This window comes from Staurois parvus, unplaced genomic scaffold, assembly GCF_062004578.1.
Source record: "Staurois parvus isolate SC_StPar_1 unplaced genomic scaffold, SC_StPar_1.0 ptg000151l, whole genome shotgun sequence".
Classification (NCBI taxonomy): Eukaryota; Metazoa; Chordata; class Amphibia; order Anura; family Ranidae; genus Staurois; species Staurois parvus.
This window is the reverse complement of record NW_028317947.1, coordinates 2484599-2502887: the sequence shown is the minus strand read 5'-3', so window position 1 is coordinate 2502887 and position 18289 is coordinate 2484599. Positions and strand designations below refer to the sequence as shown.

The following is an 18289-nucleotide window of genomic DNA, read 5'->3' as shown; positions in this document are numbered from 1 at the left end:
GTGTGCATGGAGCCTTCTTGTGCGGTTAGTGTTTTATGTGACACATGGAAAATGCATGTCATGCTTGCAATCCCTTCATTGTTTCTAGCACCTCAGACAAGGCAAAAAAAAGACATGCCAAAAAACGTACCGTATGAAGCTTGACGCTCAAAATGGCACATGAGCTACTTTTCTGTGCTTTGTGCCAGATGCACAGAGCAGCCCACTCACATGAATGCGCATTTCTACTTTGCTATGTTATCACACATTTTTTGGAGGGGCTGCCCTATGCATCTGACACAAAGACATGCACTGCGATTTTGCGTGCATTTACAAAACAAGAAGTCTGAATGCCGGCTTGGTCCTCATGCACATTGGACATTTTTACAGCAGCTGTTTTTTTCTACAGCCAGAAAACTCCCCAGCATGTTATCCTATGTGTCCATGCACACAGACTGGTGTCAACATTTTTTGGCAGGAAAAAACCCAGGACTAGTGGGTTTCTAGAGGAGTTTTAGCTGTAAAAACGCTCTGACGTGGAAAAATGTAGCACACCAGCGTTAATGGACTTTTTTTGAGCAAAAATTAAACATTTTTTAACGTGACTGTTACCAGCGTTATTAAAAATCCCCATGTGCATGGAGCCTTATTGTGCAGTTAGTGTTTTACGTAACACGCAGAAAACGCATGTCATGCTTGCCTTCCCCTTCATTGTTTCTAGCACCTCAAACGTGGTAAAAAAGACATGCCAAAAAACGCACCGTATGAAGCTTGACGCTCAAAATGGCAGATGAGCTACTTTGCTGTGCTTTGTGCCAGACGCACCGGGCAGCCCACTCACGTTAATGCACATTGCTGCTTTGCCATGTTATCACACATTTTTTGAAGGGGCTGCCCTATGCATCTGATGCAAAGACGTGCACTGCGATTTTGCGTGCATCTACAAAACGTGAAGTCTGAATGCAGGCTTAGTCCTCATGCACACTGGACATTTTTACAGCAGCTGTTTTTGGCTTTTTACATTTTTTTTCTACAGCCAGTAACCCCCCAGCATGGTATCCTATGTGTGCACACAGACTGGAATCGGTGTTTTTTGGGGAAAAAAAACAGAACTAGTGGGTTTCTAGAGGAGTTTTTTACTGTAAAAACGCTCTAATGCGGCAAAACGTGATAAAACGCGGCACACCAGCGTTTATGGACTTTTTTTGAGCAAAAATGAAAAAAATTTTTAACGTGCCTTTACACAGCTAATGTTACCAGTGTTATTAAAACGCCCCGTGTGCATGGAGCCTTCTTGTGCGGTTAGCGTTTTACGTAATATGAGGAAAATGCATGTCATGCTTGCGTTCCCCTTCATCAGTGCTAGCACCTCAATTGTGGCAAAAAAGAAAAGCCATAAAACACACTGTATGCAGCATGACGCTCAAAATGACGCACGAGCTACTTTGCGCCAGATGCACAGAGCTGCCCACTCACATGAATGCGCACTGCTACTTTGCCATGTTATCACACATTTTTTGAAGGGGCTGCCCTATGCATCTGACGCAAACACGTGAACTGCGATTTTGCATGCATTTACAAGACGTGAAGTCTGAATGCAGGCTTAGGCTGGACATACACTATACAATTTTCTGTTCAATTTCTGCCCAATTTCCTTTAGATTTCAGCTATGTAGTGCAAGTGCCTGCCTAATTGGATATAATTGAAAGTTTGTTTAGGTTTGACCTCATATTATATGGTTTTTGGTAAATCTAAAGCAATTTTTAAAGAAAATTGTATAATGTATGGCCAGCATTAGTCCTCATGCACACTGGACGTTTTTACAGCGGCTGTTTTTGGCTTTTTACATTTTTTTCTACAGCCAGTAAACCCCCCAGCATGTTATCCTATGTGTGCACATAGACTGGAATCGGTGTTTTTTGGCTGGAAAAAAACAGAACTAGTGGGCTTCTAGAGGAGTTTTTAACTGTAAAAACGCTCTAATGTGGCAAAACGTGGTAAAACGCAGCACACCAGCGTTTATGGACTTTTTTTTAGCAAAAATTTTAATTTTATTAACGTGACTTTACACAGCTGTTACCAACGTTATTAAACCGCCCCGTGTGCATGGAGCCTTATTGTGCGGTTAGCGTTTTACGTAACATGTGGAAAATACAGGTCATGCTTGCGTTCCCCTTGTTTCTAGCACCTCAAACATGCCATAAAGCGCACCGTATGAAGCTTGACGCTCAAAATGGCGCGTGAGCTACTTTGCTGTGCTTTGCGCCAGATGCACCGGGCAGCCCACTCACGTGAATGAGCCGCCTTACGCGTCTGGCACAAAAAAGCGCACACGTTTACAAAACGCAAAGTGGGAATGCAAGTTTATCGTGCGGCTGGCGTGACCGGGACCCGTCTGATACACTCTGTAACTAGTTGTCCCTAAAGGTCAAATTAGAGATGAGGTACTACAAGGCCCAGCATTGCCTGCTATTACCAGCATTGGGAAACAGGCTCCAATAACCCTACTGACCTGCACAGCAACAGGTGTCTCCTTATTATAATATTAATGAGCCCCAGCTGACGTCACCAGGCCTCTCACCTCATCATCATTTCGGTAACTCTTCCGCATATGCCTCAGGTCCATGACGTCACTTCCACTTGTTGTACAGCTGGCCGCTCTGGCTGAGTGTGATCCGGAGTAATGAACTACCTGCCAGAGCGACGTTACTAGTCTCCTCCACATGGAACAACACCGCCTGACGTCAGCAGTCTTGGGTGGAGCCACCGCCCTGGAAACAGGGAAGAGGAGAGGGGTCTGGCTGCAGACTGGAGCTCCACTTTTGGACAGGAAACATGTGACCTTCACTCCACCTTCTTTTTTAAAAATGAACTTTAATGCAAGAAACAATCAATCTGCATCCATCGGTTGTTTGTTACATTGTAGATCAGGGGTGTCAAACAATATAGTTCATTAAAAAGTGGAGTGGAGGTCACATGTTTCCTGTCCAAAGTGGAGCTCGAGTTGAAGCCAGACTCCCTTGGGGAAGGGGAGAACAGGACCAGTTAGCTACAGCGGAGCGTAAGCCACGTGACAGTAGGCGGTGCAAATAACAAGGAAGTGGTAGTACACCTGGAGGGAAGTTAGCCAATCAGCGTCGGCGGCACTGACAGGGGCAGCAAATCACACAAGAACTGTCATGGGGAGGGGGCGGGGCTTGATATCCGGAAACTACCGAATGTAAACAGACACATGGAGGTGAGAGATGGCTGTGAATGAGAACATGGACATTATGTGGAGGGAGGGGGTGGCTGGAGTGTGTGTGCACTGACAGTGCTGGTCAGGGTGGAGGGGCTCATCTTATCAGCAGTGTCCTAGTACAGGGGAGACACCTGGAGTCTGGGGGTTGGGTCATTCCTGGTAAAATCCAGTGAGGGCAGTGAGTGTGACTCTAGGGCAGGGCCTCATTTACAATGGTGGGGCATTCAAAATAAGCGGCCTAGCTGCAGCTTTGCCTATCTCCACCACAGGGTAACCTGTCCTGGTTATGCTGTCAGATGTGCCGTTACAGCATTTATACAACCGGTTGCATTTGGCTGCTGTACAGCTGACAACCTACTAATTCATGGGGGCTGTACCACAACCGCAAGGCGAATGCTTGGCCCGTAGATGTGGCGTGGCATTCCCAATGGAAATCCCTGTTCAGGCTTTCAGGGGGTGGCAGGATCGCCTCCTGAAGGCCTGGCAGCTGCTGCTCTACCACCCTTTAAAAAGCTTTCCAGCACAGATCACTTTTCAGAGATTTCCGTCCATGTGATTGAGCCCTAATGGTCAGGGCAGGAACGGTGATCTGAGGACTTAGGTGACAGAGAGATATAAGGACTCTATTACCCACGTCGGTCCTGAGAACATGTGACAATTCACTTTTCATTTTACATGTGTTAAATTTATCCTCGCATAGAGTCTTGCATGGCAGATGGGGAATTGTGAATAAAAAAAGAACCATTAAAAAATTAAACTAAACCCTCCTCTCCTTTACAGCCAAGGAAGCTCGCATCTTAGCCTCCATTTGCAGTTTCCATGGTGCTGCACATGCGATCAGCTACGTCACCAGCCATTTGATGGCTTGACAGTTCTTTTGAGAGCCAACACAAGTACACTAGTAACTGTGACAGTTGTCATTCATAGCATGCCTTGAATGTATCTGTTTTGGGAAACCATTAGGCCCCTTTCACACAGGCATTCTGTATGTCCATTTTTCATCTGTCAGTTTGTGGATGAAAAATGGACACCCATGTATATCTATGGACTAGCGGATGTAAAGGGATGATCATCTGTTTATGTCCATTAATGTCTGTATCCGTTAACATCTGTTTTTTTGAATGGAAGAAAACCTTATTTTTATTCTATTAAAAAAAATGGAACAGATGTAAACAGATGAAAATCAGATGTAAACAGACATACCATCCATTTTTGCATTGGTAAAAGATGTAAGAAAATGGATGTAAACTGATAAAAAAAACAGATGTGAACTGATCCATTTTTTCATGGAAAAATTGTGACTGAACTGATGAAGAAAACGGAAAGCCTGTGTGAGTGGACCCTTAAATCAATTGGTTTAGTTCCACTTTTTAAATGGACTTTAACTACAAATTGACAGTTACAACAGATTTAAAGCCAACTGAACTTTCAGTTTAAATTAGCTAAATACATTCCAGTTCCAGAATACATTAAAGTGGAACTAAACCCATCAATTTAACAGTTTTAAAAAAAAAAATCAGTTACATTTCTGGCATGCCAGGAATGTAACTGTCACATTTGCTTGTGCAAACTGTCAAACCATCAAATGACTGGTGTCATGACTGATCACATGTGCAGCATCATGGCAGTTCAGATCAAAGAGAGGCCTAGGCCTCGTTCACACCATATGTGCAGGAAAACTGATGTGCAGCTTTCATTTGCAGAGACATCAGTTTTTATGCACGCTTCAATGAGTTTTATACACGTTGCAGATTCCTGCACAGAAAAAATCTGTATGTGATACCAGTGAAGTGGTGTGAACATGTCACATACAGATTTGACATCTCTGCATCTCTGCACCATGGTGTGAATGAGCCCTAAGATGGCAGCTTCCTTGGCTGAAAAGGATAGAAGAGTTTAGTTCCACCTTTAGCCCTGGTTCACTCTGATGCGGTTCTGATGCCTTCCAGAACACATAGATTCACATGTCAAGTGAATATACATTGTTTCCTATGAAGGCTGTTCACATTGATGCAGTGCGGTTAAAAAAAGGGTCCTGTGCGTGTTCAGTGCAGAGCAATTTTAAGCTAGTCAGAATTGTATTCGCACCCCATACCGCATGTAATATTGCACCACATCGCACTATATCAGTCTGAACCTAGGCTAAGGGAACAGAGATTGCAGCACACATGCTTAGGAGCAGCAAGCCCCAACTGTAAGGACTTTTAAAGCAGAATGTTATTATTATTATTATTATACAGTATTTATATAGCGCCAAAGGGTTTGCTCAGCGCTGTACAGTAGCAAGGGGGACAGAACATGAGACAAGACAGTAACAATACAATACACGAGGGGTTCAAGGGCCCTGCTCTTTTGAGCTTACAATCTAGGAGGGAGGGGAAGGTGGTACAGGAGGGGATGGCTGTGGGGGATGGAGTGGAGGAGGTTAGTTGTTAGGTTAGGTGTTAATAGAGCGGAATGCATATACAGAAACGCATTAAGGCTGCATTTCTGTTGTACAAACCGGCCCTAAAGTGGATCTAAACCCATTACTTAAAAAAAATAAACAGTTACATTCCCAGCATTCCGGGAATGCTGTCAGAGGTGCTCATGCTCTCAACCAGACTGTCAAACCATCAAATGACTGGTGTCAAAACTGATCACATGTGCAGGACCATTGCAGCTGCAGATCAAACATAGGCTAAGATGGCAGCTTCCTTGGATGAAAAGGATAGGAGGGTTTAGTTCTGCTTAAAGTTCTGCAGTTACATACTGTGAGCAGGCAGGCTTTTTATTGCAGAAGAGACATGCTGTAATAAACTAAATCTACCTGCCTTTTCACAGTGATCCCTACAATTAAAACTGAGCTGTACATGTGCAGCTTAGGATGCAGTGACTGGCCCGATCCTTGTGTGCTGGAATGACTAGCTCCTGCCCATGCTCAAAAGGCAGGAGTGATGGCATCCTGCACCACCCAATGACCATGGGTGAAAACCAGCACACAGGAGAAGATGCTGGTGCCAGCAAGGGGTTGTTGGAAAGGTGAGTATTCCCCCCTTAATTCCTATTTTAGGAAGAAACTGTGTAGCCTCTTGAAAATCCTTCTAAGCGGGGACAGTTAATAATGTAGCTTGTCAGCAAAAGGTAACCTCACGTCTGTGAGGTGAAAATGAATGTGCCATACCATTGGTTTATAGCCTAGCAAGGAAAAAAGGGCTCATTCACACCTTTGCATGTATCATATCATGTTGTACCCTTTACAAGCTCTATCATCAATCTTTAGGGAGAATGTGTTTGATCAAAACCTACCAGAGCTGCAGATAGCAGTTTTTTTGTTTTTTTTTTAAATAAATGCAGCACACTAAAAGACATAGATCGGAATTGTTCTTTACAGCAGAGGAGGACATGAAGCACATTGCATATTTGCTAATAAAAAAATGTAAATGTCCCTTGTAGGTCACTCATGTATTTTCTTAATAAAGCCGCCCATAGCCAAGTTGATGGATCGGACTGGAGAACCTGATCAAAGGCAAGACAAGTCAGATGAGAGTGTGATTGGTGCTCCTGTGCACTGCTCTCCAGATGGAGCCAGTAAGCCAATCCAGATGCCAAAGTAAGTGACAAGTGCCTTTTTTTGTTACTTTAGAATTTTCACTATTGATAGCAGTCACCATTTTAAAGTGGAACTTCACTCTCTCAATTTTTTTTAAATCCTTATGCTGCTAGCAATAGTAAATAGATAGGAAGGTATATTATATTTACTTGTTTTAAACTTTGTTTTTTTTACATTTCTTAAGTGCCTTCCTGGGTTCCATGCCTAGGCAAATGATGTCATGCATCCCAGGAGTCTTCAGGAGGGGAGGAGGGGTTTTCTCAGCTAAGCACACCCTCCTGCCTGTATGCCTGAGCTAAGGGCAGGTGGATTACATGGATTACAGTCAGTAAATGCTACATGAATCATGTGCCCTTACTCAAGATGAGCTAAAGGTGTTTTTCTCTGCAGAATAAAGCATGGAGACATACAGTATCTCCCAGAAGTGAGTACACCCCTCACATTTTTGATGAGGGGTGTACTCATTTCTGGGAGATACTGTAGATGGATGGGAGAGTTTTTTTGGTTTGTGGTGTAGTTCCACTTTAAACATATTTAAAAAGCAAGCTCTGCTAAAAACTGTATGCATCAAAACTAGTGACACAGTATATCCCAAATGCAAACTGAAAAATCACTAACCGTGCTCAAATCGAACCGATCAGTATGGTACTTAAGTGATATCCTAGTTGGTGTAGTTTTTCCCTCGCAGAGCTGTGTTAGAAGGCATTTGTCTACATCTGACTATCTAATCCATCACATGTCTGAAAAAAACACGAAAGAATAAAGACCTTTTCTTTTATTGTTCTTTTTTTTCTACCCTAGACAGACAGGTAATCGGATGTTAATGGACGGATGTCTGTTTGACATCTGCCTGCCCATAGACTAACATGGATCTTATATTCAGTTCTGCCAGAAAAACTGGCAGGTGGATCTGATTAAAGCAGTGGCTCTGGGGGTGGGAAGCAGTTGTTCCTAAAGGAGAACTTAGTCGTTAAAAGAGAGGAAATATGGTAATTGGTAGCATTTAAAAGGGATTGCAGTATGTATATAAGCCTGTAAAATGGTAAAGGTATGTGAGCGCACTAAAAACGGGGGGAAGAAAACAGCAGCTGTGCACAAAGGTAACCAAGATAAAACCTCATACAAACAATACAATAATGGCGCAGCGCTGAAATTATTAAGGTCATAAAATCTGATAGAAAGGTACTGAATAAAATTTCAAAAATGAGCATAAATGGTTAACAGTTCAAAGATGACTTTCAGTGCTCTTAAAGTGCCTGTTTTCCTGGTGGGTCAGTTCTTGTGCAATAATTATGGAAGAATTGCACACTCACCAGATGCGCAATGTAAATGTACCCATAAACATAAATCCAGATGTCATCAGGGTATCATCAGGGTAAGCCAGGTATTGGGGTAACTTCCCTTTGAAGGGTGGGATGGAACATCAAATGGATCCTGGGGCTTTAAGTGGTGATCCAAAATCAGCCAGAGCTCCCCTTAAGGGATGAGTGGGTGCTGCTCTCAGGATGTGCAGGAGGCTCCCTCTCTGGATACTGGGATGGATCTTGTGCAGAGCGTCTGAAATTAATACTCCAGGGAGTTCAAGACAAAGGTATGCCCATAGTGTAGTATAGTAAGCAACTGTTTATTGAGGGGTAAAGTATAAAAACAATGCATCAAAGTAGTACAATATACACTGGGTAATCAGGACTAACTGTCCACATTCAAAGATGGCCACCAGAGCTCCATGATGCTCCGGCGGCGTGACGTCATGGCGTAATTGGCTCCTCCTAAAGTGTTTTGTGCGTACGCACGTTTTCAGAGGGGATTGCCAATCCCCAATCTTCCATAATCTGGCTGATTTTGGATCACCATTTAAAGCCGCAGGATCCATTTGATGTTCCATCCCACCCTTTAGAGGGAAGTTACCCCAATACCTGGCTTACCCTGATGATACCCTGATGACATCTGGATTTATGTTTATGGGCGCATTTATAATTGCACATCTGGTGAGTGTGCAATTCTTCCATAATTATTGCACAAGCACCGACCCACCAGGAAAACAGGCACTTTAAGAGCACTGAAAGTCACCTTTGAACTGTTAACCATTTATGCTCATTTATGAACTTTTATTCAGTTCCTTTCTATCAGATTTTATGACCATAATAATTTTAGCGCAGCACCATTATTGTATTGAATGTATATAAGCCTGCTGGATGATTTGCCAAAATGTGTAGGATGTATCTAGGAGACATGACGCTGAACGCCGATACAAGTTGTATGTGCTGGGGAATGGAAACTTTGAGGTTAACTTTTTTATACGTTTTTATTATAAAAACAAACACTATTGATCTGCACAATATAGAGTATACACTCACCGGCCACTTTCTTAGGTACACCTTGCTAGTGCCAAGAAAATATCCCCCACACCATTACACCACCAGCCTGAACCATTGATACAAGGCAGGATGGATCCATGCTTTCATGTTGTTTACAACAAATTCTGACCCTACCATCTGAATGTCACAGCTGAAATCGAATGCCCATTCTCCTCTGACATCAATAAGGCATTTTCGTCCACACAACTGCCGCTCACTGGATATTTTCTCTTTTTTGGATCATTCTCTGTAAACCCTAGAGATGGCTGTGCGTGAATATCAAAGTAGATCAGCAGTTTTTGAAATACTCAGACCAACCCGTCTGGCACCAACAACCATGCAAAAGTCAAAGTCACTTAAATCCCCTTTCTTCCTCATTCTGATGGTCGGTATGAACTTCAGCAAGTCATCTTCACCACGTCTAGATGCCTAAATGCATTGAGTTGCTGCCATGTGATTGGCTGATTAGCAATTGAACAGGTGTACTTAATACAGTGGCCGGTGAGTGTATTTCTCATTGTATTTTACACCTAAGTGTCTGGGAATGAGGATATCTCTGAACACCTATTAACAGAGGAGGGTAGAAACTCTCTACCTGGCTGTTGAGTGATACACAAGCTCTGTATGACCTCAAATAGAAAGGAAGTCAGACCTTTCAATAGGAGGCAAGAGTGAAGATAAAAACACTCGAATGGAAGAGGAGGAGTGTGGGAATATATATCATTAGCATAGCAGTAGAGTGTGCTGTGTTGGGTGGAGGTTCCAGGTTTCCTCTCTGATGCCCCGTTGACCCAGGGCATCATGAAGGAAACCTGGGGCCTCTGCCCTGTTGGTTGTTAGATCCCTTTCACATTGGGCAGAATCTGCTTTGCTTAGTAGGGGATATGTCTATTGATCCCCCTCTCCTTTTATACTGAGCAGGCACAGACACAACCCACTCTGCTGTATGGGCAGTTGGCTGTCCGTTTACACCTAACTGCCCTCCAATCCACCTAGATGGAGGGAACACATCGTCATTTTTTTTTAGGCAGATTGGTTTCGAGGTAGACGGATGTAGATGGAAACCAGTCCTTTTACAGCTGCCGGTCCAGATGAATACATGGATCATCCAATCGGGTCTGCCTGAAAAACTGACTGGCAGACTTTATTGGTTTACATGTGTGAAAGGGGCCTTATAGACGTTTTGCATGTTTATTATGATTTTACATTCTTGACATGCCCATTGTGTCTTGATGTTACAGATTCCTGTCTACACCAGTCATGCAGAACTGTGACGAGGACACTTCTGCCAGGAAACGTCAAAAAATCTTTAATGGACCTTTGTGTTCCCCCATAATTCCTCAGCATATGTATGTTACGAAACAGGAAAGCCAGAGAACTGATGAACGATTCCCTAGCAGAGATAGAGCGCCACCTGAAGGTCATGGCATACCAACAGAACACTACTGGGCCACACGTTCTGCTAGTAGAGTGACTTCCCTTTATGCAGAGCTAGTTCGTGAGCTGGAGGCCCAAGTTGCAGAACTGCGCCAGATCCTGGTGTCACGAGATGAAGCAGTTAGAGTGAGAGAATGGAGGATACAGGAACTCGAGAAGGAAAACCAAGAATTAAGAAGACACATTCAAACACTGGAGGAACAGAATGATGCACTCTCACATAGCGGAGTAAGTGCTACAAAAGAAGGTGGCCGGCTCTTGGGATCTGAGGACCACTGTGTGGGTGAGATGTCTCCAAAGTACTTTTGTAATGTGCATTTTTATAAATGAACTAAAGATTGCATCAAGATGGGAAAATAGCCAAGTTTCCCTTTTTATATGTCATAGCCAAAGATGTGTACCAGTAAAAAAAAAAAAATCTAAAACACTCTGATGGTTGTGTAGAAAAGTATAGTATACTATATACTCTAAGAAGTCTGTATTTAAAATTGATAAAGGCATGATATTTCAAAAATAATAAATCACAAAGGTTCTGTGTCTACAACTATAAAAACACTGGCAATACTACCTAAGACCCTGCTAATGAATCCTACTTTTTGTTTATTTTTTTTTGTTTTAATATCATAGCCATGTATCAAACCTTTACAAGAAAAGTAGCACACAATGGTTGTCTTGCAAAAATTGTATGACTTTATATAAAATTGCTAATGGCTTGATAAAGTAGAAATATCTAAGGTTTTGGGATTCTAGACCCTCAACATAAATTTCCCAAGAATTCTAAAAGAAATGTTCCACTGTAATCCTTTGTGGAATGTTCTGTCTGCGGCATTATGCTTAGGTTTACAACCATCCCTTGGAAATGCCCTAAATGGAGTCAGTTCTTGCAAATACATAGGAACTGCCCAAACAACATTCGCCTGATTAGGAATGAAGTATGGTGGCCGGTGGCATGGAGGAGGAAATGTCTTGTGGTGGCTTTTCTAAAGGTGGTTTTACTTTAAAATTCCTACTAAAAAAAATCCTAAATTTCAGTTTGTAAAGCGCTGATCTTATAGGTAAGTATTGAAGGAGTTGATGTTTGACACCTCAAAAATGACATAAAATCCCACATCATCAGTATAGAAAAGCTCACAGCCACATCGGCATGCTTTTTGTTTCTGCCAATATATATGAAATTCTTGTAGAGCAGAATTTCTTAAAACTATAGATCGCATCCTAGTTTACAGACCTTTCTGACAGTGTACATGCAGCACAGCAGCATGGACAGCCATGTGTTCTTGGTATTATTGCCAGCTGCTGTAAAATAGGCAGCACATGATAGCTGAGGTCTTTAGTATAAGGGGAGTGAGAGGGGTTACTGAAGTGAGCACTGGTGGGAAAATAGGTGCGGAGCACAGCAATACTGGAAGAAGGGGGCATAGATGGTCAGTGGTAAACGAGGTGTTATGATCCGCCAGGTGGTGCCTCAGGCTGCCAACTGACAGACCTACTCAGAGCGTGGGGTCTAAGCCCGGGCTGTGCTTTCACCAGAGCCCCTGATGGTGGGGATGGACTTGAAACAGTCCCGGGCCAGGTCACGACCTCCGAGCAGGCCCGCCAGTGGCTGAGGAGACCCTTGGGGACAGGTATCGGGAGAGCCAGATATGAAGAGGATGGCGGCCCCAGCAGGGAAGTAACGGATTGTGGGCCCGTGAGGGTAAGCGGGGTACAGAATCGGTAGGCGAGAGTAGTCGGGTCACACGCAGGGTCAGCAGGGAAATCAATCCATAGAATGGTCAGGGCAAACCGGGTCAAACGCAGGAGCAGGCAGAATAGTCAGGACAATCCGGGTCAAAACGCAGGAGCAGGCAGAGTAGTCAGGACAATCCGGGTCAAACGCAGGAGCAGGCAGAATAGTCAGGGTCAATCAGGGTCACAGGATAGGTGCAGGAACTCAGGATCACAGAAGACCTTGCGGCAATCTGTGACAGTGCAGGGCATCTTTAAATAGTGCGCCCTGCACTGTCATTGGCCGGCTAGGACGCGCCCCCGGCTGTCATTGGACGCCTGAGGCGCGCCCGCGGCTCCTACTGCGCATGCGCGGCGTCCTGTCAGCCGCGGCTCGCCGGGACCTAGTGCCCGTGTCCCGGCGCGATCCGCCGCCACTGCGCATGCGCGAGGGACGGAGCCGCGATCGCGGACCCTGGAGCCGTGGTCCCTGACATTGCCCCCCCCCAATGGGCACCCTCCGGGAGCCCCACTGATCTCTCCACCGCGGGTGAGCACGAAAAAACTCCCGGATGAGCCTGGGCGCGTGGACGTTCTGGGCGGGTTCCCATGAGTTCTCCTCAGGGCCATACCCCTTCCATTTTATCAGGAACTGTGTCTGGCCCCCCCTCCTTCGGCAACTGAGGATAGTCTCCACTTCAAATTCCTCCTGGTCACCTATAGTGACTGCCTCGGGAGGTCTGGATTCACGGTCCGGGAAGGGATCCGGTCTGGACGGCTTCAGGAGAGATACATGGAAGACAGGATGTATCTTGAAGGTCTGCGGAAGCTCGAGCTCGTAGGCCACCTCGTTAACCACTCGTTTTACCGGAAAGGGGCCGATGAACTTGGGTCCCAGCTTCCTTGAAGGACATAGCATCTTCAAGTTGGTCGTTGCCAGCCAAACCTGATCCCCTGGTTGAAGCAGTAATTCTCCTCTTCTCTTTCTGTCGAATGCCCTCTTACTGTCCTCTTGGGCTTTAGCGATGGCTTCCTGAATTGTCTTGTTATTGACAGAAAAGAAGTTCAAGATGTCTTGAGAAGCTGGTACCGGATTCTCAGGCATCAGATCAGGGAGGAATGTGGGATGATACCCATAATTGGAAAAGAACGGGGATTGACCCGTGGCTGAGTGACTCGAGTTGTTGTACGCGAATTCCGCGGAAGGCAGCAACGACAGCCAGTCGTCCTGAAGGTAGGATGTGTAGCACCGTAAGTACTGTTCCAGCGTCTGGTTTGTTCTTTCAGTTTGGCCGTTGGTCTGTGGATGGTAGGCGGATGAAAGCGACAGCTTGATTCCCAGCGATTTACATAAGGCGTTCCAGAACCTGGAGGTGAATTGGACCCCCCGATCTGATACTATATCTTCGGGAACACCATGAAGCCTAACCACTTCCTTGATGAAGATCCGTGCCGTTTCCGGTGCTGATGGGGTCTTCTCCAGGGGCACGAAATGTGCCATCTTTGAGAAGCGGTCAACGATCACCATTATTGCAGTGTAGCCCTGGGAGGGTGGAAGTTCGACCACGAAATCCATGGCTATCATTTGCCAAGCCCGCTTGGGTATGGGTAAAGGACGTAACAATCCCCATGCCCTGCTCCTGGAGGGCTTGTTCCTTTGACAGGTGGAACACGTTCGGACGTACTGCTCACAATCCTTGATCATGTCTGGCCACCAGAACGAGCGCCGTAGCAGATCCAGCGTCTTCGTTACCCCGAAGTGGCCCGCCATAGGATGGTCGTGGCAGTGCCCTAGGACCAGGGTTCGCACTTCTTCTGGGACCATGATCCGGTCTTCCTTCCAAATTAGCCCACCGTGGCTCTGGAGGGGTGATTCAGACGGAACTGGTAGTCCTACAGAAGCATCAAGAAGTCGAGAGCGAAGTTCCGTTTGTAGAGCGAGGAAACTCCCAGAAGGTAAGATGGTGTCAGGTAGCACAGCGTCGTCGGGGTCCTCAAACATGCGGGACAGAGCGTCTGGCTTAGTGTTCTTAGTACCGGGTCGGTACGTTATATGGAATGAGAATCGAGAGAAGAAAAGCGCCCATCTTGCTTGGCGAGGTCTCAGTCGTTTTGCCGTTCTCAAATATTCAAGGTTTTTGTGATCTGTGAATATTAGGATTGGGTGTGTGGCTCCTTCCAGTAAATACCTCCATTCTTCAAGAGCAGTTTTAATGGCCAGGAGCTCCCGATCTCCAATGTCGTAGTTGCGTTCCGCTGGAGTCAACTTCCTGGAGAAGAACGCCACAGGGTGCAGAAGTTCCTTGGTACCATTCCTTTGGGACAAAACCGCCCCTACAGCATTTTCGGAGGCGTCCACTTCCAACACATATGGGAGAGAAGCATCTGGATGGCAGAGAATGGGAGCAGAGGTGAACAATTCTTTGAGCTTTTCGAAGGCTGTCTGCGCTTTGGGAGTCCACTTAAAGCGGACCCCTTGTTTCGTCAGTTGCGTGATCGGGGAGACCAGACCGGAGAAGTTCCTAATAAACTTCCTGTAAAAATTGGAAAAACCGATGAAACGCTGTACCCCCTTTTTGTCGGCGGGTATTGGCCAATCTAAGATCGCCGTGACTTTCTGGGGATCCATCGCGACCCCCGCGGAAGAGAGAACCAGTCCCAAGAATGTGGTTTCGTGCTGTTCGAAACAGCACTTTTCTGCCTTTGCGTATAGCCCGTGTTGACGCAACCGTTCTAATACCCGTATCACATGACCCCGATGAACCTCCAGTGAAGGGGAAAAAATTAAGATGTCATCCAAATAAACCACCACAAAAATATCAAGAAGGTCACGAAAAACATCATTGATAAAGTGCTGAAAGGTCGCCGGTGCATTACAGAGCCCGAACGGCATCACCAAGTACTCGTAGTGACCGAATCTCGTACGGAACGCCGTCTTCCACTCATCCCCCTCCCTGATACGGACAAGGTTATAGGCCCCCCGCAGGTCTAATTTAGTGAATATCGTTGCGGATCTCAATCTCTGGAGGAGCTCGGGGACTAGGGGTAAAGGATAACGATTCTTTACCGTTATTTTGTTCAGGTCACGGTAGTCTATGCAGGGCCGTAACGATTTGTCCTTCTTCTCTACGAAGAATAACCCGGCCCCGGCTGGGGATGTGGATGGACGAATAAATCCCTTCCGAAGGTTCTCATCAATGTATTCCCTCAGTACTCCTGATTCTGCTTCGGACAAGGGAAAGATACGGCCGAAAGAGATTTCAGATCCGGGTAGGAGGTCTATGGGGCAGTCGTAGGAACGGTGCGGAGGGAGAACGTCAGCTCCTCGCTTACTAAAGACGTCTAAGAAGTCATGGTAGGCCGGGGGAATAACCTGGGAAAGATCGGTGTCACCATCCAAGCACAGGAGGAACCGGGGGGCCACGGATCCTGTGACGTGGCAGTGACTTAAACAGTAGGGTGAGCAAAATTGAACTGTTCCCTTTTCCCAGTCAATCTGGGGGTTATGGGCCCTCAGCCAAGGGAGGCCCAGAATGACTGGAAAAAGGGGGGACGCGATGGCATCCAAACGGAGGAACTCCTGGTGATGGTCTGCCATTGTGGTGAAAATGGGTGGTGTCTCCTGGTCCACCACCCCTGATTTTATACGAGACCCATCTGCCAAGAAGATGTTGAACCCCCTTTCTTTGGTCTGGAGAGGGATTTTTTGCCGGTGGGCAAAAGTCAGATCGATGAAGCAACTACAGGCTCCTGAGTCAACGATTGCGGTCACCGACAATGTTCCTCCGGGGAGCTGTAAAGACACAGGAATGGCCAGGTAACTCGACAGATCATCCCTTCCTGCGGGTAGAGAAAAAGAAACGGGCGTGGACTTACTCATTTTAGCAGGACAGGAGCGCACCTGATGACCAGCTTCCCCGCAGTACAGACATAGGTTCTGTGATAGTCTCCTTTGACGTTCCTCGACCGATAAGTGAGAACGGGCCAATCCCAGCTGCATGGGTTCCGGGTTGTCCCCTGTTTCCGTGCTTCGCGGATGGTTCCCTGGGGTTGGAGCTGTATCCCTGGAAGGAATCCATGCCACCCTTTGACCCTGACCGCTCCTTTCCAGCCGACGTTCCCTTAGTCTACGGTCAATTTGAATGGCCAACTCAATCAGTTTTTCCAGGGAGTCAGGTAGGCCTACTCGCGCTAGTTCGTCCTTGAGAGGCTCAGACAGCCCGATGCGGAACTGGAGGCATAAGGCCGCATCGTTCCATCTGGTGTCGCCCATGCAACGCCTAAAATCGGACGCGTATTCTTCGGCTGTCCGGCGGCCCTGCCGCAGGGAGTATAAAGTCGCTTCAGCGGAAGCAGCTCGCTGAGGGTCGTCATACAAGACGGCCATGGCCCGAAAGAATTCGGTCACGGATTCAAGATGGGGGTCGTGCTTCTCCATCAGACGGTGAGCCCAATCCTGGGGCTCATCCTGAAGGAGGGAGACTATAAACCCCACCTTGACGGTCTCAGTGGTGAACGTGCGGGGTTGTAAGTCAAAGTATAGGGTGCAGGCGTTCCGGAAGGCCCGGAAGCGGCTCCGATCACCACGGAACCGTTCCGGCAGAGGAACGCGGGGTTCAGGAGCTGGGGATGTGGCAACCGCTCCGGATACCGGGTTAGCGGGAGGTCCTGCAGGTGGAGGACTCTGAGCAGGGGGAGTCAGGGGGGCTATTGACTCCATGCGGTCCTCCAGTCGGGCGCAGCGACTGTGGAAGTTCTGAAAAGCCTGGGTCAAGGTGGCCAGGTGCTGACAAATATCCTCTAGGGACGCCGGTCCACTTCCTGGCTCTGTCATGGCCGCAAGGTACTGTTATGATCCGCCAGGTGGTGCCTCAGGCTGCCAACTGACAGACCTACTCAGAGCGTGGGGTCTAAGCCCGGGCTGTGCTTTCACCAGAGCCCCTGATGGTGGGGATGGACTTGAAACAGTCCCGGGCCAGGTCACGACCTCCGAGCAGGCCCGCCAGTGGCTGAGGAGACCCTTGGGGACAGGTACCGGGAGAGCCAGATATGAAGAGGATGGCGGCCCCAGCAGGGAAGTAACGGATTGTGGGCCCGTGAGGGTAAGCGGGGTACAGAATCGGTAGGCGAGAGTAGTCGGGTCACACGCAGGGTCAGCAGGGAAATCAATCCGTAGAATGGTCAGGGCAAACCGGGTCAAACGCAGGAGCAGGCAGAATAGTCAGGACAATCCGGGTCAAAACGCAGGAGCAGGCAGAGTAGTCAGGACAATCCGGGTCAAACGCAGGAGCAGGCAGAATAGTCAGGGTCAATCAGGGTCACAGGATAGGTGCAGGAACTCAGGATCACAGAAGACCTTGCGGCAATCTGTGACAGTGCAGGGCATCTTTAAATAGTGCGCCCTGCACTGTCATTGGCCGGCTAGGACGCGCCCCCGGCTGTCATTGGACGCCTGAGGCGCGCCCGCGGCTCCTACTGCGCATGCGCGGCGTCCTGTCAGCCGTGGCTCGCCGGGACCTAGTGCCCGTGTCCCGGCGCGATCCGCCGCCACTGCGCATGCGCGAGGGACGGAGCCGCGATCGCGGACCCTGGAGCCGTGGTCCCTGACACGAGGGTTGCAGAGGAGAGCAGTGGTGGAAGAGGGGGGAAGAGGAGAGCAGTAGTGTAAGAGAGGGGGGAAGAGGAGAGCAGTGGTGGAAGGGGGGGGGGGAAGAGGAGAGCAGTGGTGGAAGAGGGGGGGGGGAAAGGAGAGCAGTGGTGGAAGAGGGGGGGGGGGAAAGGAGAGCAGTGGTGGAAGAGGAAGGGAAGAGGAGAGCAATGGTGGAAGAGGAGAGCAATGGCGGAAGAGGGGGGGGGGAGAGGAGAGCAATGGCGGATGAGGGGGGAAGAGGAAAGTGGTGGTGGAAGAGGGGAGGACAAGAGAGCGGTGAGGGAAAAGGTTGGGAGAGGAGACTGGTGGTGGAAGAGGGGGGCAGA

The 18289-nt window shown here is 47.4% G+C and overlaps 2 protein-coding genes across 4 annotated transcripts in view; one reads left to right on the top strand and one right to left on the bottom strand.

The window, feature by feature from the left end:
* Positions 1 to 2939, bottom strand: part of PNPO (pyridoxamine 5'-phosphate oxidase) — a 78229-nt gene extending 75290 nt beyond the window's left edge. The window contains exon 1 of one of the 2 annotated variants that reach the window (XM_089674334.1): positions 2561 to 2939. In XM_089674334.1, coding sequence (XP_089530460.1) covers positions 2561 to 2704 — 144 coding nt within the window. In that variant the 5' untranslated portion in view covers positions 2705 to 2939. The remainder of the gene's footprint in view (positions 1 to 2560) is intronic. The other variant, XM_089674335.1, reaches the window with a different exon arrangement.
* A 140-nt stretch (positions 2940 to 3079) lies between these two features.
* Positions 3080 to 18289, top strand: part of LOC149463822 (uncharacterized) — a 28281-nt gene continuing 13071 nt past the window's right edge. The window contains exons 1-3 of one of the 2 annotated variants that reach the window (XM_089674333.1): positions 3080 to 3217; positions 6656 to 6812; positions 10411 to 10889. In XM_089674333.1, coding sequence (XP_089530459.1) covers positions 6700 to 6812; positions 10411 to 10889 — 592 coding nt within the window. In that variant the 5' untranslated portion in view covers positions 3080 to 3217; positions 6656 to 6699. The remainder of the gene's footprint in view (positions 3218 to 6655; positions 6813 to 10410; positions 10890 to 18289) is intronic. The other variant, XM_089674332.1, reaches the window with a different exon arrangement.